General features: G+C 41.6%; 1 protein-coding gene across 4 annotated transcripts in view; it reads left to right on the top strand.

The window, feature by feature from the left end:
* The first annotated feature begins 4363 nt into the window (after positions 1-4363).
* Positions 4364-24202, top strand: part of Kdm3a (lysine demethylase 3A) — a 45319-nt gene continuing 25480 nt past the window's right edge. For 2 of the 4 annotated variants that reach the window (XM_023702925.1, XM_023702922.1), the window contains exons 1-10: positions 4416-4529; positions 5005-5211; positions 10249-10404; positions 11267-11377; positions 13648-13750; positions 14526-14650; positions 15050-15122; positions 15228-15316; positions 21300-21463; positions 23127-23641. In XM_023702925.1, the coding sequence (XP_023558693.1) occupies positions 5035-5211; positions 10249-10404; positions 11267-11377; positions 13648-13750; positions 14526-14650; positions 15050-15122; positions 15228-15316; positions 21300-21463; positions 23127-23641 (1513 nt within the window). In that variant the 5' untranslated portion in view covers positions 4416-4529; positions 5005-5034. Of the gene's footprint in view, positions 4566-5004; positions 5212-10248; positions 10405-11266; positions 11378-13647; positions 13751-14525; positions 14651-15049; positions 15123-15227; positions 15317-21299; positions 21464-23126; positions 23642-24202 lie in introns of all 4 variants that reach the window. The other 2 variants (XM_023702923.1, XM_023702924.1) reach the window with 2 other exon arrangements.

The following is a 24202-nucleotide window of genomic DNA, read 5'->3' as shown; positions in this document are numbered from 1 at the left end:
TTTTTTTTTTTTTTTTTTTTTAATGCGGTTTAAGCTGGCTTTGAACTCATTTTGTAGCCCAGGCTGTCCTTGAACTCAAAACAATCCTGCCTCAGCCTCACAAGTGCATGGATGACAGGCATGCACCACAATGCCCAGCTCTGGTTGATAATCTTTATCAAGTTAAGAAACTTTTTTCTGTTTGTAGTTTGGGAACAGTTTTTCTTTTTTAAATAATAATTGGAATTAAAGCTTTAGCAAATGGTCTTTGTATATCCATTGAGATAAATGTGTGTGTTCTCCTTAACCCATTAATGTAGTAGATTCCATTAATAGAATCTTAACATTAAATTACAAAAATAATGTGTGAACACATTCATCTTATAGAATGAGAGAATCAGAGAGGTGGGAGTTTGGAGATCTGTTACTCAATGGACACAAGATTTCAGCTAGAAGGAAAGTTCAAAAATCTATGTATATCTTTGAGACTAAAGATAAGAGTATATTGTATATTTGAAAACTTCTAAGAATGCATTTTAAGTTCTCCCACCACAAAAATGATATATGAAATAATGTATATGTTAGATATATTTTAGCAAGCCTTCATCTAACAAAATATATACTGTACATGTTGCATACCAGAAATGTTAAAATTTTACTTATATCAAAATATGTATGTCATAAACATGTCAAAATTCTAAATACAAAAAACAAGGATTAGCCAGGCATGGTGGCATACATCTGTAATCCCAGCATTTGGAAGGCAGAAACAGGAGGATCTTTGAAAGTTTGAGACCAGCCTAGCGTATGTACGAAGTGAGCTGAAGGCCAGTCTGAATTGCATAGCAAGACTCTGTCTCAAAAACACAAAAAACAAAACAGGGATCTACAAATAATGCTAGTCATCTGTGACAAATGCCACTAGTTCTAGTACTTACCCCTTAGTACATCATGATTATAAGTTTTAGTATATCTATTTCATAGTATATATATATATATATATATATATGCATATTATTAAATAATATCAAATGAAAATCTCTTTTATACTCACAATGTGTTTTGGTAATCTATATGCGTACATCAAGATATTTTTCAAATGCTCCTACATATGTATCACATTTCATTTACCAATAAAAGTACATTTACATTATTTCCATTTTTCAAATCCTCAAACAACACTGAAATGAGTAACCTCATAGATCTCTTCTATGTGTGTTACTGTATTTTAGGATGGTATCTTGTATTCTTAAGATTCTAAGAAGTTTAAAGTTTTTCTAAAGCTCATGAATGGTTATTAAATGTGTATAGTTTAATTTTCTAGGTTTTCTAGATAGTTTAGAAATACTTTTCAAATCATGATTAAGTGTTCAGTTTGAGTGCATGAACATAATGTTTCTTTTAGCAATTGTGGTAGGTTGTAGTAGTTTCTCTTTTTTTGAGACAGGGTCATGCTTTGTAGTCCAGCTGGCCTTGAACTCACTATGTTTCCTTAAGTGACCTCAAATTCATGATGATCCTCCTGCCTCAGCCTCCTGATTGCTGGGATTAGAAGTGTGTACCACCATACCCAGCTAGTTTTCTAATCTTTTTTTTTTATGGCAGAACTGGAAATTGAACTCAGGCCCTTGCACTTGCCAGGGAAGTGCTTATTCCACTGAGCCATCTCCTTGGCCCCTAGTTTCCTAATCTTGAAGTAACTTTGTATTAATCTGATAACCCTATTTTTTGGGGGGGATGGGGGAGAGTACCAGGAATTGAATTCAGGACCTTGCACTTGCCAGACAGGCACTGTGTCACTGAGCTAAATCCCTGGCCTGATATGCCTACCTAATCATGTCTATACTGTGTGATTCAATTTGCTTATGTTTTATGGGAAAAAAAAATAGGTCCATAAATATAACTGAACTGTAGTTTTCCTCTCTTGCACTGTCCGGTTTGGATTCGTAGTAATAGGGCTTTGTAAGTTTCATCAAACATACCAGATATTTTTTCCTTTTTTTTTTTAAACATACTTTAGTACATTTCCCTGTAACTCCATGCCTTTCTCACTACACAGATCACACTCGTCATGATCCTCCTGTTATCGACCTCCCAAATGCTGGGATTACAAGTGTGGACTACCACGCCCAGTCTCAACCCCTGTCTCAGTGTGCCCTGGGGGCAGGGCCAGAACAGCAGGCCTGGGATCAAATCCCAGTCCCTGTGTCTCCCTAATCAGGCACTTTAATCTGCTGAGCTATCTGGCCGGCCCTGTCTGTGTTTTCTAAGTAATAGAGTAATGCATAGAAAACAGAATATATTCTTTGAAGATTGGTGTTACTTGTCCCTTAGCACTTGTTTTTAATTGTGTAATTTAAGTCCTCTACACCCTTGCTAAAAAAAACCAAAAAAACAAAAAACAAAAAAACTACCTGAGGTACATGTATCTGCAATGTATATACCTCCTTTGACTACAAGTGGTTAAAATTTTCTCATATAATTTTTTTGTTTCTTTTGGCAGTACCAAGGATCAAACTCAGGACCTTATTCCACTGAGCTAGCTTCCCAGCCCCTTGTAGTTCTTACAGTATTAGATTAGGCTATATTTTCAATCCCATAACAAGATTAATGAGTGAAGAATTCATACTTCCAATTTTACGAGAGTGAAAATAAGTAAACATTACATTTGTAGCCTCCATCATTTATTACTATGATTTCTCTTTTGATGCTTTCTCAATTACAATCACACATCAAATAATGTTAATTTTGGTCAATGGCAGGCCAAGTGTATGACAGTGGTCCCATAAGGTTGTATCATCTAATGACATTGTAGCCATTCTACATTGTATAAAAACACTTTAAAATTTTAAAAATCATTTTATCACCTAACAATTTATTTCTCAGAACATAGGCCTATTGTTAAGCAACATGTAACTATATATTAACACTGGCAGTTGCTTTCCTCTGATTACAATTAAAATTTTTAGTCCGAGATTTCCACATTGTAGGAGACTGCTTGTGGTAAATGTCCAACTGGATTTTGTTCTTAATCCAAACTGTCATAAAATGTATTATTGAAATTAATCCATTTATATTTATTGTAAATACTGAATTTTAGACTTTCCTCATTTTATTGTACCATACTTTTAGTTTCTTTTGTTTTTCTTGTTTCCATTTCTGCCATTTGTCTAATTGGGTAGGTTCTCTTTGTTGTACTGTCTCCACCTTTTTAATGGCCTGTAAATTATAAACCCAATTTGAGTCAATGCTACCGTTAAAAATTTAAGGTCACAATATTTGGGACATATATTAACATGAAAACCCTTAATCATTTGTATTCATAATCAACACATTTTGGAACTACTGACTTTTCTTATTTTCACCCTCGTAAAATTTTAAGTATGAATTCTTCACTCACCAATCTAAGGATTTAAACAGTTTTATGACAAGCATCAGCCTTTATTTATATAAATAACTTCAACTCCTTCATTCCATTTCTTCTTCATTCAGCCAAAAAATTTTTGGTCCAACGCACACAATCAACTTTCATCTCCTTTGTCCTTCACAGTCACCTCTTTCTACCTCTTGCTTCATCAGGGCCTTCACCAACTCTTCAATATCTTTGTCTCAGAACACCTTTTTATCTTCTCTCCTTGCATTAAAAAAAGTTACATTCCACCTTGTACTGAATGGCCTCTTCTGCTCTAGATTTGAGGAGCATTTTCCCTGTAACTCCACGCCTTTCTTCATTTATCCTTCAAAATGGCGGACTTGAGGCTGCACGATTAGTACCACGTGCGCCTGCGCCTCCCGCGGCCATTTCACCCAGCAGCCCAAGTTCCAGCGTCGGCTCAGCGAGGCGCCTGCGCACGAGCGTCCAGAGCACTGTGGCTCCTCCCTCTAGCTGAGTACGCCTGAAACCGCACGTCCTCTTTCCTTCCCTCCCCCGCCGACAATGCACCTCCCTCACCCTTTTCCTGTGAGATTCTTCCGCCGAGTGGAAGGCCCATCTTCGGTCGACAGCCTACGCACTTGAAGAGTAATCCAATAGGCACTTGAAGTCCTGGGTCTCCCCATTCAGTATTAGCTATGCGCCAGGGCAGTTTCCTTCCGGCCCTCAAAGTTGATAACCGATTTCGTGGGACTTTTTTGCATACCGTGGGGCAACGAATGGAAAGAATGGGCCGCTAGCGGAAGGATCTCTCGCTTACGCGCTGTGTACTCTAACCTAATGGGGGTCGCCCGGGAGTCGAAGGGGGAGGGGAAAGGGAGGAGGTAGCCAAGGAATTGTTTTTTTCTCTCGCCCCACCCTTAACAGCTCGGCCAATAGCGTTGAGGAATTTTCCCACGAACCTCGCCCACCTCCCGCGATTCAGCCAATGAGCGGCGGAAGCGGCTCCGAGGGGGCGGGCCCGGGAGGCAGTGCGTGTCTTGTGAGAGCTCTTGAACCAAGTCAGAGATAGAGTCGGCTAGGCAGCTGAGAACGGCGGCTGCCGCCGGTGACTCAGGGAGGCGGGAGGCGGGGTAAGAGCGTCACGGCCTCGGCTGCGGGGAGAAGAGGAAGAAAGGCGAAGGCGCCGATCCCGTCGCCCCCGCGCCTAGGCGTAGGCGGGGACGAGGGGCCCCGGGGTTCGGAGCCCAGCGAGCGGGGATCGGGACTCGGGACTCGGGGCTCGGGCGGGGCGGGTGTGGAATCGAGGGCTCGCCCACCCTCCCCGCGGACTGCCCGGGGCGGTACCCGCCGCCTGGGACAGGGCCTCCGTGTAGGGAGCGCCCTTTCTTTTCCGGGCGGAGGGACGAACAGTTGAGAATCCACTTGAACCGAAAACCCACTCGCGCCCTCCACTCCCTCTGCGTTGAGGCGTGGGGTTTGGGGTACGCGAAACTTGGAGGAGCGAGGGTCACGCGGCGCGCGGGCCGTGGCTGCGGTGGGGGAGGGAGGGGGCGGGAGGCGCGGGCGCAGCTCCGGGTGCGGCGTCCGCGGGGCTCCGGCCCGCTCCCGCCGGCCGCCCCCATCGCGTTTTGTTTTTGTGCTCCTTCCAGGGAGGAGCCCTTCCTGCCGGCGTGGAAACCATGGTGCTCACGCTCGGAGAAAGTTGGCCGGTATTGGTGGGGAAGCGGTTCCTCAGTCTGTCCGCGGCCGACGGCGGCGGCGACAGCTGGGACGTGGAGCGTGTCGCCGAGTGGCCCTGGCTCTCCGGGACCATTCGCGCCGTCTCGCACACCGACGTGACGAAGAAAGATCTGAAGGTAACAGCCGCACCCCGGCCGAGCTGAACCTAGACGCGGCGGCCGGACAGGTCGCAGTTACCTTGGTAACGCGACTGTCGGCCCCTTCCCTCTCTTTTCTGCAAATGGGCGTCCTACGAAAGTTGGCATCTGATCTGAAGGTGCAGAAAACTAGACCTTGAAAGTCTTTGAAATGGTTGTGTAGATCCGAGGTGGGTTTGGCCTAGAGTTCTTGGCTGCCCGTGTTTAATAATGGGCCCCAGGTTGTTGAGACACGCTTCATTAATGCCGGCACTGTGCCCCGTAGGACTGTGTTTATTTCTCTGAAGGGAGGAGCATTGTTGTGGGTTCTGGCCTGGGCGAATGGGTGACATTTGGCCTCGTTAAGAATGTAGAGCTGGGGCTTAAAAGTGCTTTCAGATGGTTTTAGAGGTTATCCATTTCTTCATCCAACTTTAAAAAAAAAAAAGGCAAAAAAACTTAAGAATTGTTAAAAATGAATGAGCACAGAGGGAGGAGCTTAGCTCTGTTTGGGTCTATGGTGGGTCAGGGCGGGCAGGCATGGGTTCTTAGTTGTCTACGAGGAGTGTAAGTGGGTGTGGAATATGACCATATAAGGACGGATGGGGTGGAGCCGCCCCTTATATGGTAGGGTGGAGGATCGGCTTGGAGATGTTTTACTTGGGTGATTGGGAGAGGGAGAGAAGTGGGAACAAGTGCGGCCAGTGATTTTCAAAATCAGAATGACAGTCGGAATCCTTTCCAGCTATATCTTTTCAAAAAGGGATGAATCCTAATTGTTCAAATAGAAGTATGGGTGTGAAAAAATTGTCTGGGAACAACCAGCGAGGAAACCATTGGGCCAACAAAGACTTCTTTGTGCAAAAATAACTGAAAAAAGGTCCCTAACAAAGACTCCAAAGTGGTGATAACTTGAAGGAAGCTTGTCAGAGCAGAAACTGTTTCCCCAAGTAATGCCTGTGTTCAGGATCTTGCTTGGTCACCAATCATCTTTGCTTTTTCTTAAAACTATGCATAGATAAATGCTACAAGATTTAGTGTTGGCAGTGTAACATATGCTGCTTTCGGAAACACTTCATCAGAACACTTGCAGAGTGACAGTGGGGAGAGGATATGCTGTACAGTTTTAGAGTTTCCACTGTGTGCCTCCTCTTCGTGTTGGAAAGGAGGTGTGAGCACCTAACACTTAACCAACCACCTTCTAACAGGGAGCCCATCACTTGACAGCCTTGATCTTATCTATCCCGTGCTTTGGGGTAGGTTCTAATATTGGCTGTCCTTTCTTATTTTGTTTGTGAAAGTACCCCGCCTAGAGATGATGAGGTATTCTTGCCTGAGGTCCCATACTTGGGAATTAGCATAGCCAAAGTACCAGGAGAAGTCTGGTGGGTTTTTTCTTGCCAATCCATTCATTCTTGCACCACATCAGGTTTTCATGTGTAGACAGTGTATTGTGCAGAGATGGCCAAACTATTTCCTTTCCCTTAATAACTGTGTAAGATGAGCTTTGTGTATCAGATCATAGTCATAGTTTATTTCATCTGTCAAGTAAAATTTTCTGTAGTACATTTGTTTAATCACGTATGAAAGGAAATAACAGATTTTTGTAAACTTTAGCTCTTCAGCAAATGATAAGAGGCTCTTTGTTTCCCTGCCAGCAATGGAAGACTTGTTAGTTTAGGTAGCAATTTAAGAGGTCTGTAACATGTTTTCTTTTTGATCCCCACTTCCCTGCCACCCCAAACCTGAGGAGGAAGTGATACCTTCACTTTTCAGAATGAGCAAGTAGTTTTCCGAGGACCTTCCTGACTAGCTACTATGGAGGGAGAACTTGAATCTGGATTTGGCCATGTTTTCTCCACTGCACTAAATGCCTAACTTGGAGACAACTGGAACTGCAAGAACAATTTTGGTTGTGTTGGGTTTCCCTGCAGATTTGTTGGTCCATCTCTTAATGTGACACACAAATCTCTTTCCTAACCAGGATTTACCACTACATTCCTTAGTTGAGCAGTAGATAAACTTACTGGCCCCAGTTTAGGGAACATGTTGTATTTAACAAAAATAAATCAGTTGTGCTTGGTGAGATGCAGACAGAAAAACTTAAGACCATGCTTACATCTGGGCTCAGTTGGTGTCATTGAGATTTTCAAAGGTCTGGGATTGAAGGCTGAGATGAGTATGAATAATAAAACTCAGGTGTTATGCAACTATTCTTCCCTTATTACCTATCTCTGGCTGGCTTGCTTAATTGAGAATAATACCAAGGAACAGAGGCTTGTTAATTTTGTTTCACCTAGGAAAAGACTTTGTAATAGCCACTTAGATGATAAAAAGTCAATGTATCTTTTTGATTGCAGTGAAGTTAAGTTGAAGATATTGTAACTGTAGATAAGTGATCAAATGGTTCTTATGTGGCAAGTACCTTAATCCTCACAAATATCCTGTTAAAACTTGCTTCTTAGTGTCAGGAACTGAGGTTTAAAGAAGTTTTATTAAGTTGTCTGAGTTTATATCCAGACCCTAAATACTGGGCTTTAATATTCAGGGAGAATTAGATCAGAGCACTCTTATTTTGACAGCTTCTGTATCCCTAATACTGAGAACATTTCTTGGCATGTAATGTGCGCCAAATATTGGCATGAATGGATGAAGAAATCACAAAATCATTTTAAAAATAATGTACATATAGAGCAGAGGCATTTTCTATGCCTAGAATATCCACAGAGCTTAATTAAATGTGATTAGAAGTACCGCTTCAATCTTATTTTAATCCTACTTTTTACTAGAGTATGAAGCAAGTTCCTTCCCAACTGGTTTCGTTCACCTTGTTAGGTATACTGGGAGTGCCCTCCCTCCCTAGCATGCCTAAGTAAGTCTTTATCTTTTTCTGCTCTTCCTTTTCCTTAAGTCTTCTGCTCTCCATGGCCCATCTGCATGGATCTAGCAAGTCTTTGCCATCTCTCTATCATTTCCTGTTAGCGTCAGGTTGGGTGCCTTGACCACGTCTAGTCTGAAGAGCAGTGAAGTTGTACTGTATTCTGCGTTGTACAGCTGGTGTATAATTTAAAATTTCTTAACTAAAAATACCATTATTTTCTATGTTTTTCTACTTTTAAGCTTGGAAACATTTTCTTTAGCATTCTGATGAGTTTTATAATCATACGCAGGTGAGATGAATTTGTGCTAGGATTGTGAAGTTGAGAGATTAGCTTGATTTATTTATTTTTATTTTTTTGGCAGAACTGGGGATCAAACTCAGGCCCTTGCGCTTGCCAGGGAAGGGCTTATTCCACTGAGCCATCTCCCCGGCCCCGAGATTAGCTTGATTAATTATAACGTTAAATCCAGAAGAAATTTCCTGTTGAAGTAAAATTAGTTAGAAGTAATTAGTTTGAAATATCCAAATCTAGTCCAGATAGTTGGTAGGCTAATAAAGTACACACTTATAAAATACCCTATTAAAAGAATAGCAGATTTGAAATTTACAAAGCAAAAAATCACAATCAGTTGGCTTTTTCTTGGCCTTTAGTGTGAGACATAGTAAATAACGTTGCTTTGTAGGCCCAGGGAGGTGGCAGGAAGGACCCATGAAACTAGTTGATAGAGTGTATCAACTTGCATAGCATGGTCAAGCACTTCAGCTTAAAAGACATCTTTTAATAGACATGTCTGCAGGCTATTTGGGAAGGTTGCTCTTAAATATAGAATCTCAGACTCCAGGTCACCTGGCTGTGTGTGTGTCCAGTGCTGGGGTGGAATCCAGGGCTCGACCCCTGGTAAGCAAGCACTGTACCACAGAGTTACACTCCCCACCCTAGACAGGCGTACATGGTGTTAATAGGGAACCTTTGGAAGAGTTTTGAGAGAAGCATACAACTTTCAGGTTATGGTGTGTACATTTTTGCAGTTATCTTTTAAACCAGTTTTTATGGAGTTTCCACAAGTGCCACTTTCTTAGGAGCTAAACTTTTTTTCTCAAAAGCACTGACAGATTGAGTTATGGATAGCAACCCTATCCAAATTTTGGGCCGAGTCATGTTGAATTTTAGATAGTGATCTGCTAACACGGGATTTGTTTTGTTTTCTTTTTTTGTAGACAGGATCTTGCTGTTTAGTTCAGCCTGGCCTTGAACCAGGCTGGTCTTGAACTCAGGGCTCAGCCTCCTGAGTGCTGGGATTACAGGTGTGCGCTACCATGCCCGGCCTCCCAGCCTCTGCTAGTGCTTGTGATGTTGCTTGAGCTTTGGCAAACTGCTTAAGCCTTCACTTTCTTTTTTTCTTACATGCTGAATAAATATATAATAATGTTGAAAACCCTCTTCATTCCAGCTGATGAAATGATATGCTAATAAGATTTAAATTACTTTGGAGGTCTTACAGTTAAGACCTCCAGATACTTGTCTTACCAGATACCTTGCATGCATTATTTTTAAAAACTCTTACTTATTAGGGAGGTTGATGTTACTGCTTTCACTTTGAAGTTAGTAAAACAAGTTTCAGAGGACTTGGATTTAAGCAAAGGTCCTTAACCTGCAGTGTAATTTAATTTGTTTATTTATTTATGAAATGATCTTAATAAGTATCCCAGGCTGGCCTTGAACTCATGGTGATCCTCCTGCCTCAGCCTCCTGAGTGCTTGGATTACAGGCAGGCACCACCATGCCTGGCTTGGTTTTCTTTTAATCATATGTTTTATTTTAGGCATAGAAAGTCATGGAAACATCAGCACAGCTAGGATCCAAGCCTGGTTCTTTTAGATAAGAAAACTGGTGCTAAAGGCAGAGTCGGATTTTAGGTTGTTCTGAGTACAGGGCAGAAAGATGAGTCATTCTAGGGAAGATGTGGTAGAACCTGTGTTCTGTTGCAAAGAAATAGAAGACGGATGACCCCTGTACGCCTTGTAGTTACTTGATTGCGAGCCATAAAGGGAATTGGGAGGGGACAGTATGTCTAAAGATTTAGGTAGGATAATAAGGGTATAATTCAACAGTGTTGGTAATGTTTACTTTTGTTAATTTTTCCCACTTTGCCTAGGTGTGTGTGGAGTTTGATGGGGAATCTTGGAGGAAGAGAAGATGGATGGAAGTCTACAACCTTCAGAGGAGAGCATTTCTAGTAGAGCATCATTTGGTTTTGGCTGAGCGACAGTCACCTGCAATTGCTGAACGAATTACTCAGTGGCCTGCAATAGTGAGTAAAGCTGACTTAACTATGAGAAGAGAGGGTTTTGTCTGTTTTGGTCCATGTCTGTGACAGGGTAGAAGAGCCTCAATGCCCAGTTGCCTGAATTGCATGAGGCATTGGGTTCAGTCCCCAGTACTGAAGCAAAAAGAGAAGTGCACTCAGCATCCTCTGTCAGCCTTGTGATCCGCTCCCAAGCCCTTGGGTCTCAAAGGCCTTCCTTTCTTCACTGGAAAATGGGTTGGAGTCAACTCTGGGAATGTCTGGGTGAGGGGTCGGAAATGAGCGGTCACACAGACGTAGTAATCCAGCAAGCAGTTGGTGGAAAGGAGTGATTCCTGTGACTGGAGAGGACTGTTGAGGATGTGCGGGCTGTAGACTGAGGCTGGAAAGGGAAGCGCTGTATGTGTACAGATGGGTAGGAAAGCTGGGGACCCCTTTGAGCGCTGACCACATTGGAGGGTGACATAGAGCTAGCAAAGCTAAAAGTTTGCCCACAGTGGGAAGAACTGCTAGATACTTGAATGGTATGGGATTATGATTGAAGTTGTAGCTTGCCTTTTGTATTTTCTTTCCAGCTATTTAGAAATTTCTAAAAATGTAGCCTTGCCTCCCAGAATGTGCATGCATACTTTTTTTTTTCATATATTTCTTGGTTAACCGTGGATCTGTAGGCCCATATGTTAATGACTCCCAAATATGTATTGGGTTCAAATAAGAACTACATGATCTTGTGGCTTAGTTACGAGATCCTTAACAGTAAATAAAATACTTAATGGCTTATCACTTTGTATGTGGAAAATTGCCAGCTCCTATTTTCAGAATAGTACTGGTAGCAGTTATGATGCCAAAACATGTTCTTTTGTTTTAGATGTACAAATCTCTGTTGGACAAAGCTGGTTTGGGATGTGTAACTTCCATTCGCTTCCTAGGAGAGCAACAAAGCATATTTCTTTCCAAAGACCTTTTGAAGCCTATACAGGTAAGACATAGGAACAGTGTTAAAGCCATAAAAATAGATGCACAGATTTTTTTTTAACATGAGAAGCAAGGTACTGATGTTGATTGCCCTCATTCAAATACCTGATAGAGAAAAGAGTCCACCCATGAAGAGTTCTTGGATAGCATCTCTCAGTGTTAGACTTTGAGGTAATAATATTCAGAGCTGAAAGGACAGAGGCACTATAGTTGATGAGGTATGTGTGGAAACAACTAGGGGATGTGCACGTAGTTGTTCAAAATTATCGTTCATAGTTGTGTATGAGTACATACACACACGTAGTCCTTCTTATTCATGAAGCCCATGTGAATTGATCTACTTGCTCACATGTGTTTATAATCTCTAAATCATTACTTCTGATGGCTCATGGTCTTTGTAGTTACACACAGAGCAGCAGTACTTGTAATTGCCCCGTGCATGTCCCTGTTTGAGGTCAAATAAGGTGCTGGTCTCTATTTTCTTGTTTCAGTTCACGGACTATAAGCAGGTATCCTTCTTTGCCCCTTTTCTAGTGTTACCTGTGTGTGTTTGGTGACTTTACTGTTTTAAATCCCAGTAGGCCTAATGTTAAAGAGCTGTCTGGTCTGTGTAAGTACAAGAAGGCAGTAGTGGGTAAGAAATACATGCGTTAGGTAAACATTCTTTGGCCATGAATTCTAGTGCTTTTGGCCATGAGTTCAAGATTAACGAATCAGCATTTCAGTATTAATTAAGGTGTCTCTTAACAGAAATCCACATTTAAAAAATATTTTTTTTATATTGATCTATTGATGAGAATGTGACTAGAATCTCACAGGATTCCTCTGTTCCTCTCAATGGTAATGATTCATTCCGTATTCAGTATTTTTGCCAACCTGATAGACTGCCAGTACTGTAAAGAATGAGAATCAGTGTACCTATATATTCTTTCCAACAACCTTTAGGATCCTGGATCTTGCTTGTATGTGATTCTTTGTTGTGAAAATGCTGAATGGAATGCATGCAGAATAATTTTGCTTTTGTATTTCCATTCATCACCATTTATGAAACTTACTAATCTGTCTCACCCAGTTGTGTGTGACTTCAGACCTGAGACTCTTCTGTGGTGTGTGGTACTGTGAAACCTGTTATTTGCTGAAAGGCAGTTTGGGGTCGAAGGTCACAGGATAGCTGGCCTATTTTGGAAAGTCCATGGCACGATCTATTTGCATTTTTCTTTTGCGTAGTGTAGAAGTCAGGGAAAATGACTATGATGTGGACTTGATTTTACGTTTGAAGTAGATGAAACAGAGGAAGATGGTTTCAGATGCAAGTTACCTGCATATGGTAGAAGAATATATTGCTTCTAAGGACCAAGAGCCATATAGGGATGGTGTGGAAATTCTGCTTTTTTGAGAAGTATAGACTTTACTTCTGGGCCTTGTTTTCTAAGTTTTTGTTTCTTGAGATGAAAACTGTAGAAGAATACATTTTTATTTGTTTGCTGGGAGAAGAACCAGCCTTGGCCTTATGTATACATTTTCCAGTGGTAGGAAAGTATGCAGGCCTTATATTGCAAGGGCTTCTGTGTTAAGCACTGTTTTTGCTTTGCCTTGTTAGCATTTGGACTTGGCCGGTTGTTCCTATTGACAGTTTCTGTGTACGTTTGTCATAACTGGGTGTGCACGCAAAACCAGAAGACTGTGGAACAGTGCCAGGAATGAAGCTGCTGCCAAGAATTTGGATATTTCAAAACTGGTTTAGTGTGAAACCTTAGGCTAATCCTTCGGATTCTGTGTTTGTCTCCTCACCATCCTTACCTTTTGTAAAAGAATGCATTTGGAATTGTAGCTAAATAAAGTGAATCTGTGTGATATGAGTTAATAATAACAGTGGAAATGAATTGATAGTGTTCTGTCTTTTGTGTGTTTTATCTCTGTGTTTTGCCCCTTCTATTTGGATGTGTGGTTTCCTCACCCCCAGTGTTGGGGATATGCAGTGTTTTTACTTGGACTGGCAGCTTAGTGTGTTTGCTTATGCTTTTTCTATAACCAGGGTGATGTCATGTGTCCTAGTGTGCCTTGAGCCGCTTAGTATTTCTCAGATTCCTGGCGTGGAGTGACTTCGCTTCAGTCTGCCTTCCACCTGTGATTGTGTGAGTCCAACTGCAGTTGGAATGGTCTGGCGCCAAAAATGGCTAGTTGAAGCCACTGTAGCCTCTCTGATTAAACTCATTAATATACCACTGGAATTTTAAAACACTTCTTAAAATGTAACGATCTTTGATTTTATAGGATGTAAACAGTCTTCGGCTTTCCCTTACCGATAATCAGAAGGTCAGTAAGGAATTTCAAGCCTTGATTGTGAAACATTTAGATGAAAGCCATCTCTTACAAGGTATGTGGATGATCTCTTGGTGACAGTTCGTGAATTGATCAGTAATTACCCTGTAAGAAGTTAGGATTCAGCTTGTTTCATTCTGTCATTGAAATTTATTTTGAAAATGTGAAAAGAATTTTAAAGTTCAAAAATGTAAAAAATCATGTTTTTATTTTTCCCATGCAGCTAGATGACTTGAAGGACTTAACTAGCACATTCTAAATGTTCTTAAGTTTGGAAAGGTCAGGGGTTGTAAGAAACCATGGAAGCAAAACAGATATTTTAAAAACTGATACTTTAATGTGAAATTTGATGTTTGGTATTCCTGACTATAAAACCGATAAAGCTTTTATTTGATTGTCTTTACCTTCCTGCTCACTGCTAGTGAGTTTCTTCGTTTCACGCTCATAAAAAGTTCCTATTTTTTTTTTTTTTTAATTTTAAATGTGGCAGTTCTTTGTGAACTTTTTTTTTTTATAAAAATCTACACATGAAAAAAAAATCTACACACGATAATGAAATGATTCTAATAAATTGTTCGGTAATTCTTGGTCCTTTATAATATGCTAGAATAAATATATTTCCAGTCTCTTAATTAAATGTCTAGGAAAATGGAACTTACAAATAAAAGGTTTACATTTTCCTAGCTTTGCTGAAATATCTGTCCTGTGTTTATGATAATTCGTTCATGTTGACTATGGCATATTTTAAAAAGATGCAGGAAAAGATGGATCTCAACATAATGTTAATGGGAGATAATACAGACTGCTCTAAAACTTTTTCTCTTTCTAAGGAGACAAAAACCTAGTTGGCTCAGAAGTAAAAATTTACAGCTTGGACCCATCTACCCAGTGGTTTTCAGCAACTGTTGTAAATGGAAACCCAGCATCAAAAACACTTCAAGTCAACTGTGAGGAGGTAAAGACAGTAACAGTTGCATGTGAGGTAACTTAGTGGAAGAGAGAACTCCAGAATGTTTATCTTTCAGCAGGAGCCTAAGCCCTTTCTTTATAAAATGTTAGGGCAGAAGTAGAAATGATTATAATTGTTTTAATAACTGTTGCATGTTTTTAATCTCAGCACTGGCAGGCTGAGGCAGGGGCATTGCAAGTTGAAACCCAAACTGGGCAACAAAATTTTAAGGAGGGGGCGCAAGGAGAGTTGAGGCTGTGGCTCAGTGTGAAGGCCCTGGGTTAGATCTCAAACACCAAAAACAAACAAACAAAAGTATTGTTAGGCCCTATTATGTTAATAAAGTAATTTTCACCATATTCCCAAGCATGCTTAAACTTTTCAGTGTTTTGTTTTATTTTTAAGATTCCAGCACTGAAAATTGTTGATCCATCACTGATTCATGTTGAAGTTGTACATGAAAATTTTGTGACATGTGGTAAGATACATTGAGGAAAACCTCTGTTTCTTTTTCTTCTTATATTAAGAGAAATAGAAATGCAAACTCAACTTTTTTTTTTTTTTTTTTTTTTTTTAATTTCAGGTAATTCTGCAAGAATGGGAGGTGTAAAACGCAAGTCTTCTGAGAACAATGGAAGCTTGGTTTCCAAACAAGCAAAGTCTTCCTCTGAGGTAACCTTGATTTATTCCTGTCACTGCATAAAGCTTTCTTTGACATTGCATGGCCAGTCTTTTTTATTGGTCATAAGCTTTCTGCTCTGTCCTGTGTCTTGTCTGCTCTTTGAAGTTCCAGGTCTTGGCCATAATTTCTACACTCAAGCAGATGGAGATAATATAAATTTCTGGTTCACTACTTTTTGTGCAAAAACACTTTTCTTTTTTGATATTTGGTGGAGGTGTTTTTGAAAGTAAATTGAGATATATGTGTAAAATTGGAAGAATGGTGTGAGGAAAGGAAAGAGCTGTAGAGTTCTGCATTGATTGGATGTTGAAAATAGGATCTTTACTCTCAATAGGAAGTTCCATGGTTGCTTATGATTGGGCATATAGACAAGCTAGTGTTCAAAGGAGATGATTTGCTGTTATTAATCTCTGCCCAGAAAAGTATAGACCTCTGAATGCCACATGGGTTTAGGTGCCAGATTTAATTCTCTTTTGAAATAGTTATTTTTTAGACCAGGGAAGTTAAGACTATTTCTTCTATAGGTGAGCTCAGACAGTGGATCTATTGGAGTGTAAATAACTACAATTTAGGTAGACAAATGCAGTTGTGTCACATGGATAGTTTCCTGCATTCCAGTGATCAAAAAATATTGGTCAGGGGTGCAGCTCAGGGGTAGTGCTTGGCTAGCATGCACCAGGCCCTGGGATCCATCCCCAGCACCACCAAACAAAACTGCTTTATGATCCTGTGCTTCAGGCTACAGCTTAGACTTTTGAAATCCATTGGGATGCTACTGTTCAAGACTCTTAATATTTGAGAGGGACCTTGAGGCCTAGGGAAACAAGGCAAGGAGGACAGCTTAGAATGGGCCAGAACCCCGGGTTCATTGCTAGATTGGCCAATGGGCTTTTCTGAGCCCATGACAGGGAACAGGCAACAGGAACTTGAACACTTTACCAAAGGCCATGTAAATTATGCTGTCTAAAACCTGGTCTTCTCCAAGCATAAAAGTTTGACCCCTTAGTTGAAGGCTCAGGTTGTTCAAGAAAGAATAAAGATGTTATTGTGGATTGTCATTCGCTTTTGCCTTAAGCTAAGTATTGAATGTGGAAATACTGAGCACTGTGTGCTGGAGATGGAGAGGTACTGAGTTCCCATCTCAAGGTACGTGTAGTCCAGAGAGGGTGACAGTCTCTCCCAATCTCTGCCCTGAGCAGGAGCCGTGTAGGTACACAGGAAGCAGCCTGGACCAAAGCTTGCCAAGAAAAATTTTGCCCTAGTTGGAGCATTTGTGGAATGGGAAGAAAGAAAAGCACAGTCAGAGGTAGAAAGGAAGTTGGGGTTTTATCTTGTACTTGGGCATGGAGGGTGGTTGAGAGTATTTAGGGGTTTTGAGTTCAGGCTGTTGGCTGGGCTGTGTAGATGATGAATGAGGAAAGGCCTTCAAAATAGAAACAAGGAAAAGGTCAGAGGCAGAGTTGGGCTGGACGCGAGGCAGGGAAATAGGGACGGAGAGCTGTTTAGCAAGAGGTAGCACTAGCTGAACTTGGTGCAAGCTTATGACCGAGGAAGTGGGCAGCCGGCCTCAGGAGAAGGTAGCACGTGTGGAAGGCCTGCTTCGTGCAGTGCCATAGCGACCTTGCAAAGCACAAGTGACATGGTCAGGTGGCCATTATTGTATCGTGTAGTCTCCTAGTATAGAGGAAACTGAACTGTTGAAGTGGGGCTTCTTTTTCTAGAAGGAAATGGCTTTGTAATACAGGTAAAGACAAAGGAGGCCAGGCAAGTGATTGTTGCATTTTAAACTCGGGGAGGATGTTGCCAAGTGATGCAGTGTTAGAAGCTGAGAGACAAACTGGTAAAATTATAACCTATCAGGTTTTGGTATGGAAAAATTGTTAGCAGTGTAGGATAAAAGGCCGTTCTGGCTCGGTGATACTGTTAATGGAGAAAGCATCAGTGTCAGTGGCCCGAGGGATGATGCGTGAGTAGGGTGGAAGTCTGCAAGGAGGAATGGCGTACCTTCAGAGAACTGAGTTGATTAGCACCAGGAGAGATGAGTGAGCAGGCACGTTTATAACCTGCAAGGACGAGCTTGTGAAGAGTGGTAATATGTACATGTGTGATACTGTCATCTGCTTGACTAGAACTTGAAGGGTAGGGAATATGTTAAAAAAACTTTCTCAGAAAAGTATAGTAAAGCAAAGAGATATCACTTGTAATGCATTTCTGAGAGACTTCATTCATACTTAGGAATACTTCCCTCCTTCCTCAGTTTTTTTGTTTAAAGATTTTAATTTTACTCTCTTGTCACCTCCTTGACTCCCCTGTGAACATTTACTGTATCAGTATTGTTTCTCATCCTGGGAGGTCATTGTAATCAGTCAAGTTTTGGGCATGGCCTAGTTTATAAGAGGGCTGAGGAGGTAAAGGAAGCAGGGGAAAGAGAGCGAGTTGATACAAATGTGTGAGCAAAAGGTGAGTATAGTAACCGCTGCTCCTGGCGTGGGCCTCACTGCCTTCTTAGGTGGACTGACCTGCACAGGATTTCTTTCCTAGTGGTGTTTGAAGCCAGGAGTCTGGGATTAGGTCAACAAGACACCAGCGTGCCTCACTGAGTGCTTTCGGTTAAGATAAACCTGTTTGCCAGTGGCATCTGGCTCCTTGAAGGTCTTCTCTGCCTAGCAGACTCTTCCACAGAGTTATGACGGATGTTGCTTGGTTAATTGGGAGAGTCTGCTGAGGGGCGAGAGCCAGCAGTGTCCTCTTTAGAATACTATCGTACACTCAATTATATTATCTCCGTCTGCTGGCAGGGAGGAACTATTGCCATGACTGGTATAGAAGACCTTCAGGGAAAACTCTTCAGGTAAGAAGAAACTTTGACCCTTTGTTGAGTCAGAGGCCAGTGCAGAGGTGTGCACATGAAGATGGGCTTGGGAGTCAGAAGGCCTACCCTTTGGAGCCGAACCTTAGAGAGTTGTAGAGGGATTGACTTTAGTTTCTGAAAGCCTCTAAGTATTTCTAATTTTATCACATGGTGACATGACTAAGAAACTTTCTACAATGTTTTTGCTGTAAGAGTGCCCATCTCTATCTAAATTGATGTTATCTTGGGCCAAGGACTGCCGTAAATGCACAGCCACATAAAGCATGCTTTATTATTCTCATTTTATAAATGAGATTAATGTGCTGAAAGTGTTAGACACTAAATCCAAAGTAAGATCTGACCCTAAATCAAATATTCTTAACCACTGCACTGTTTTCCCTCCCTCCAACCCCTTTCTATGTTATGGTGAATCACCATCATTAAAATGGCAAATTCTTCCCCTCTGTCCCTTCCTCCTCCCAACAAATAATTATAAATCTTTAGTGTGAGAGACACTAACGTACAGTGGTAAGCATTACCACTGCCTGTCTCTTCAGGTAACTTATAAGAATTATTTGTGGTTATTTATAAATATACAAAGTACTAACCGTGTTTGTTCATGTATACAGTACTTTTTCATTCCCCCAATCTTACTTACTGAGCATCTTGCATATGTCTGGCTTGATGTGGTCTGATACCAAGGAGCAGGGCCTCTGCTATAAGGAATGCAGGGCCCATTGTGAGCAAGCTGACAGTGGGAGGTCCTTTCCCAGTATGACCTGTGCTGTGATATAACCGTAGGAGTATGTGATAAGGAATAAATGGAGCACCACTTTGGAACGAACAGTCTAGGAGTCTGGCAAAGTGACATTGGAGCAAATGTGAGGATGAATGGAAGGGGCCAGCCAGCCTTTGAAGAGGGCAGGTAGAGGGAATGGCAAGTACAAAGACCAGGCAGAAAGGGCTTCTACTGCTGGAAGCCCAAAGAAGAAGCCAGTGTAGTTGGGCTGCTGTCGGGGAAGAGTGAAATGAGATAGGGGCCTGGGAATTGGTGGGAGCCTGGGGCACAGGGGGTTCCTGTAAGGTCGTAAAGTGCCAGGCGTTACACAGATGGCTCTGCTAGTATACGTTCAGGAAGAGGTGGAGGATGAGCAGGAATAGAAGAAAGGCTTATTAGGAGACATGGAGGGTAGGAGAACGGTGGTGATCATGTCATGCAAAGTAGTGGAGAGATGCAGTGAGTCCTTCTGACATAGCAGCAGGGGTGATTGATTCATTGATTGAATGTAGGAAGTGAGAGAGAGAGGTTTATTTTTCACTTGAGCAGCTTGATGGACACAGTACACATAAAATGTATGTGTAAGTTTGTGTTGTAACTCATGAGTGCATTACTCTTAGAATAACCTCAGGGAAGGTGATACACATCAACTTTAGATGTGTCCAGAGTAAGAAAAAGGGGTAGATGGGAGACAGTGTATGGTGACAGCAGGCCTTGGGTAAGCATCTTGTAATGATTTGGCATTTGGACTTGGGGAGGCTGGCCTTTTAGTAGGTGCTTTCTAGAGCATTGTAAGTTAGTATGGCCTAAAGGGACCTTTTAGAAATGAACTAATTTAATTTCCTAAGTTAAAGGGATAGGAAAAAGCTGCAGAGCAGTGTAAAGGATCCTTCTCCAAAAAACTAAAACCAAATCAAAGAGCAGACATACTACATCTTTTGATGAACACAGAACTAGTATTTAACAAAATTTGGTTGACAAAAATGTTTGATCAGGGGCCGGGGAGATGGCTCAGTGGAATAAGCACTTCCCTGGCAAGTGCAAGGGCCTGAGTTCAATCCCTGGTTCCGCACCCAAAAAAAAAAAAAAAAAGTTTGATCAGATAATTTAGTACTTAAACATAATTTGAAGTTATTCTAAAACTTTGATAGTGAATAACTCCTTTTTATTTTTTAGGTAGTTCTGTGGGATTTTGTTGGTTTTTGAGGCAGAATCTTGCTATGTTGCCCAGGATGGCCTAGAATTCCTGAGCTCAAGTAGTTCTCCTGCCTCAGTCTCATGAGTAGCTGAAATTACAGGAGTACACCAAATCTGCTTGGCTTAATTTTCACTTATTTCTGTTTAGATACTTCTTTCAAGGCTGCCAGAGTAAACGTTTAGGGGAAAAAATCATGAGTAAGCAACATGTAAATAGTTTTAGAATTGTAGGTTTTAAAAACCTACTGAAGTTCTGCAGTAAATTTTAGAAGTTAATTACTGCAAGATGACACTTTAAATATCCTCTGAGTTTAGATTTGGTGACAAGGTGAAGGTCCTTGCAGTGTGAAGGGGGTGATAGAGAAAGGTACCTGGCATACACAGGTGCAGAGTTGGGTGAAGGCAGGGATGACACGAGATTTGGCCATTGAACATCTAGTTGTCTCGAGGTTTTCTCTTCCTGTTTCAGTGGTGGGAAATTCATTTTTATGGCCAGCATAGTGTAAAGCGGTAAGAAGTGAATCGGTATTTGTGTTTTTGTAGAGGTGAAATTACATGAGAAGGGGAGGAAAAAAGATGTCCCACCTGTCTTCCATGGGCCTGCCCTGACTGAATATTTTTTGCAGCTTGGGGATGGCCTTTGTTACTTGATGAGCCAAGAAGCATGTCCTCAACCTTTTGCATTGCAAAGGCCTATCTTGGCACCCAGTAGGCACCACTGCCTACAGAAATCTGGTCTGGTCTGCTGCCAGTCCGCGCAGTAAGTGCCTGGTGGGCACTCAGGTCATGTCAAAATGAATGCATGTGAAGCTGCCACCTTTAAGACACTTGGAAGTTCACTTCTGTGCCTTGCACTGTTCCAGTAATGGCTACGTGACTTTTCCCAGTGTAATGACAGGTCTGAAAAAAGATCAGCTCATGATCTTTTATGGGAGTGCTTAAGTTTTCTGAAAACCTGAAGCAGTTTGTTTACAACCTTCAGTTAGAAGTGCTTAACTGTGATTATCATGTGTTTACTGCACTGATCTTTAATTGGTGATAGAATAGTGCTGTTGCAATAGTAAACCAAGGAAATCATCTTGAATCATGCTAGCTTGGAAATTTCTTAGACTTCCCTTTTAATATCTGTTGGTTTGATATTTTTTAGGCCTCTCCCAGTGTGTGTCCTGTACAGTCTGTTCCCACAGCAGTGTTTAAGGAGATCCTGCTCGGCTGTACTGCAGCAACTCCACCCAGTAAGGACCCGAGACAGCAGAGTACTCCCCAGGCTGCCAATTCTCCACCTAACCTTGGAGCAAAACTCCCTCAAGGGTGAGTAGAGCTTTGTTAATGATGTTTGATCATAGCAATGAAAAGTTGTGGTAGGTATGATTCATTACTCCTGTCTCGCATTGCCAAGGGAAGTTTTTTTCTAAGATTTCCCAAGAGGAGAGATAGATTAGGTGCCTAAGAGGAGAGAAGTGTAGAAGACACATGCAGTGTCATGGAAGACTGCGGAGAAGGGGGTGGGGGCTGTGCCTTCCCTTCAGAAGACATAGTACAAAGGCACAATTAAAACACTGCTTACCTTTGGAGAATAAGTGTCTGCTTTCAAGGAAAAGGGAACAGATAATTGTGTATGGAAGGCTGAGGTCAGTGGGAATGTGAAGAGGGAGACCTGGCTTCAGTGAGGGTTAACCTAGATGTGAGGGGACCCTAGTACAGGTAAGAAGTCTGGCAGTAGAGGAGATTCTAAAATTAGAAACAGGAGCAATAGCTGTATGTGATCAGGATATTGCTTCTAATTTACAGCCAAAGCAGACAAGTAAGAAATGGCAGGTTTGACTAGAGGTTTAAAGGGCTGCAAGTTTGAGAGAGGAGCAAGGCTCTCTTCTCGGAAGGGACAGTGGCTGGTACAGGCGGCTGATAAGGACTTAAGTGTGGGTCAGGGACACTGTTAGAGAAAAGTAGGTTTGGAACACTGCGGAAAGGCAGCAGAGCAGGTGAGTGTTGGTTCACTGGGGGAAAAGTGGACAGCCTCAGAGGGAGCTTCAGTGCAGTGACAGCTAGGCAAAGATTTCTAACCTGAATGTGTACATGAGAAATCCTCCCAGGTGAAATCCTGTGTGAGGCTGGAAGGAAAAAATGAGTGGAAATAGAAGTTTTGTGTTTTGGTGGGAAGAACCCTAAGATGAACTTGGGAGAAGCAAGCTCCTCAAGGTATCTTCCCCCACAGGAAAGATGTGGGGGAAAGGGTTGTGTGACCAAATGATTCTGTAAACAGGCCCGGAACGAGGTGGGTTTTCTGTGTGCTTTGGTCCCGAACATGCTGTATGATGTTCATAGCAGCACAAGGCTTTGTGCTGCTCATGGTTTATAATTAGTTTCTATTTTACATTTTGTGTGACTGCCTCTGAAGGGATCTATAGTATTTCTAATATGTAGAACATTGAAAAATTTTCATCTTGATACATTTGCCTACCATGGGATTGAATGTCTAAGTCTTGGCAAATAAGAATACTAGCTTTATTTTTTAAATTTAAATTTAATCTTTGTTATATAAGAAAGAATTTAATTCTCTGAAATTAAAAGAAGGTGGAGGGACTGGCATAGTTGGCCCTACCCAGGCTTTTAGTTCTGACCCTTTGAAAATCCATTGAGCGTTTTCATTGCTGAGTATATTTGTTGGTTTCATGTGACACCGTTAAGAGAAAGCTACGGTTCACTATGCTATAAGGAGGAGAACTGAAGTAGTGAAAGCTTTATGAGAACATTCAGATAGAACTTAGGATTGTATCTTTCTGAGTGTTTAAGATATTTTTGTATAGAATTGACTGATGACTTGTAACTGCAACTCATAGAAACCTCCCCTAAATTCTCTTACAATAAGTAGAGTCTTTTCTCTGCTGCTGGTTGCTGTAGGGAACCAAACAATTGGTTTCAGGTGGAAAGAGGTAGCGGTCTGGTTGCTACTTTGCCATCTTATGTTTTTCAGCTGCCATAAGCAGAGTTTATCAGAAGAACTTTCTTCCTGTCTAAACACAAAGCCTGAAATACTGAGAATAAAACCAGACATCTGCAAAGCAGGGTTGCTGTCTTCGAAGTCTTCTCAGATTGGAACTGAAGACTTGAAAATCCTGAGTGAACCCAAAAGTGGTTGTACCCAGTTGAAGACAAACGGTGATCAGGAAAACAGATTGGAATCTGTCCCACATCCGTTGACAGGCCTTGCTAAGGAGGGCTTATCTACAAAGACTGCTAAGGCAGAACTGGACCTTGCCAGTACTCCCGAACTGCAAAAGCACCTGGAACTTGCACCCTCCACATCTAATGTTCTCTGCAGTAAGCCAGAAGTGAAAGTGGGTGCTAATAGTGCTCGCCCTAATGGCTGTCCAGAAAACAAGGTAGAATCTTCAACTTTAGGTTGCCGGCCACAGAATTTAAAGGAGACTTCAGCGAAAGTAGACAATGAAAGCTTTTGTACAAGAAGCAACAATAAAATCCAGAATGGTGAGTATTCTTAATTTTTTGAAGGTAAGAGGTGGCAGGTATGTTTTGTCCTAATAGTAGGAAGTTTGCATAAACTGTATTAATCAACTGGATCCATGCCAATTGTTTTTCTGTGTGAATTGGCATAAGCGTCTGTTAGCATCTTAAAGCTGCAAGGATTCTACTGTATGCATTTCCTTAAGGTGGGTGATTAGATGGCTTCCAGTTTTTGATGGTAAGGAAGTATTTTTGTGATATTGTAATGATATTAGAATAGTAGTAAGGTGATTGATTATCTTTAGACTGTTGCTGATCTTTCTGTAGCACGTAGGGAGAGGAGAAGATGTGACATGACATACACAAGTATCTTGAATGTGAAATTTTAAAATGCAGATGCAGAATTGTATCATCACTCGGGAAAGGGACTTGTGGGCGAGCACAGGTTTGGAAAGCCAGGCAGAGTCACCATTTGCCAAGAGCGTGGTCCTGAGCACCAACCATGCCAGATTCCTGGTATAGGGAAAGTGCTGCTGTATTTCATGCAACTTAGAGATGTCAGAACATACCTAATTGAGAAATCCG

The sequence above is a fragment of the Octodon degus genome, unplaced genomic scaffold, assembly GCF_000260255.1.
Source record: "Octodon degus isolate 3935 unplaced genomic scaffold, OctDeg1.0 scaffold00162, whole genome shotgun sequence".
Classification (NCBI taxonomy): Eukaryota; Metazoa; Chordata; class Mammalia; order Rodentia; family Octodontidae; genus Octodon; species Octodon degus.
The sequence above is the reverse complement of the archived record's forward strand: the minus strand, read 5'-3'. Positions and strand labels throughout refer to the sequence as shown.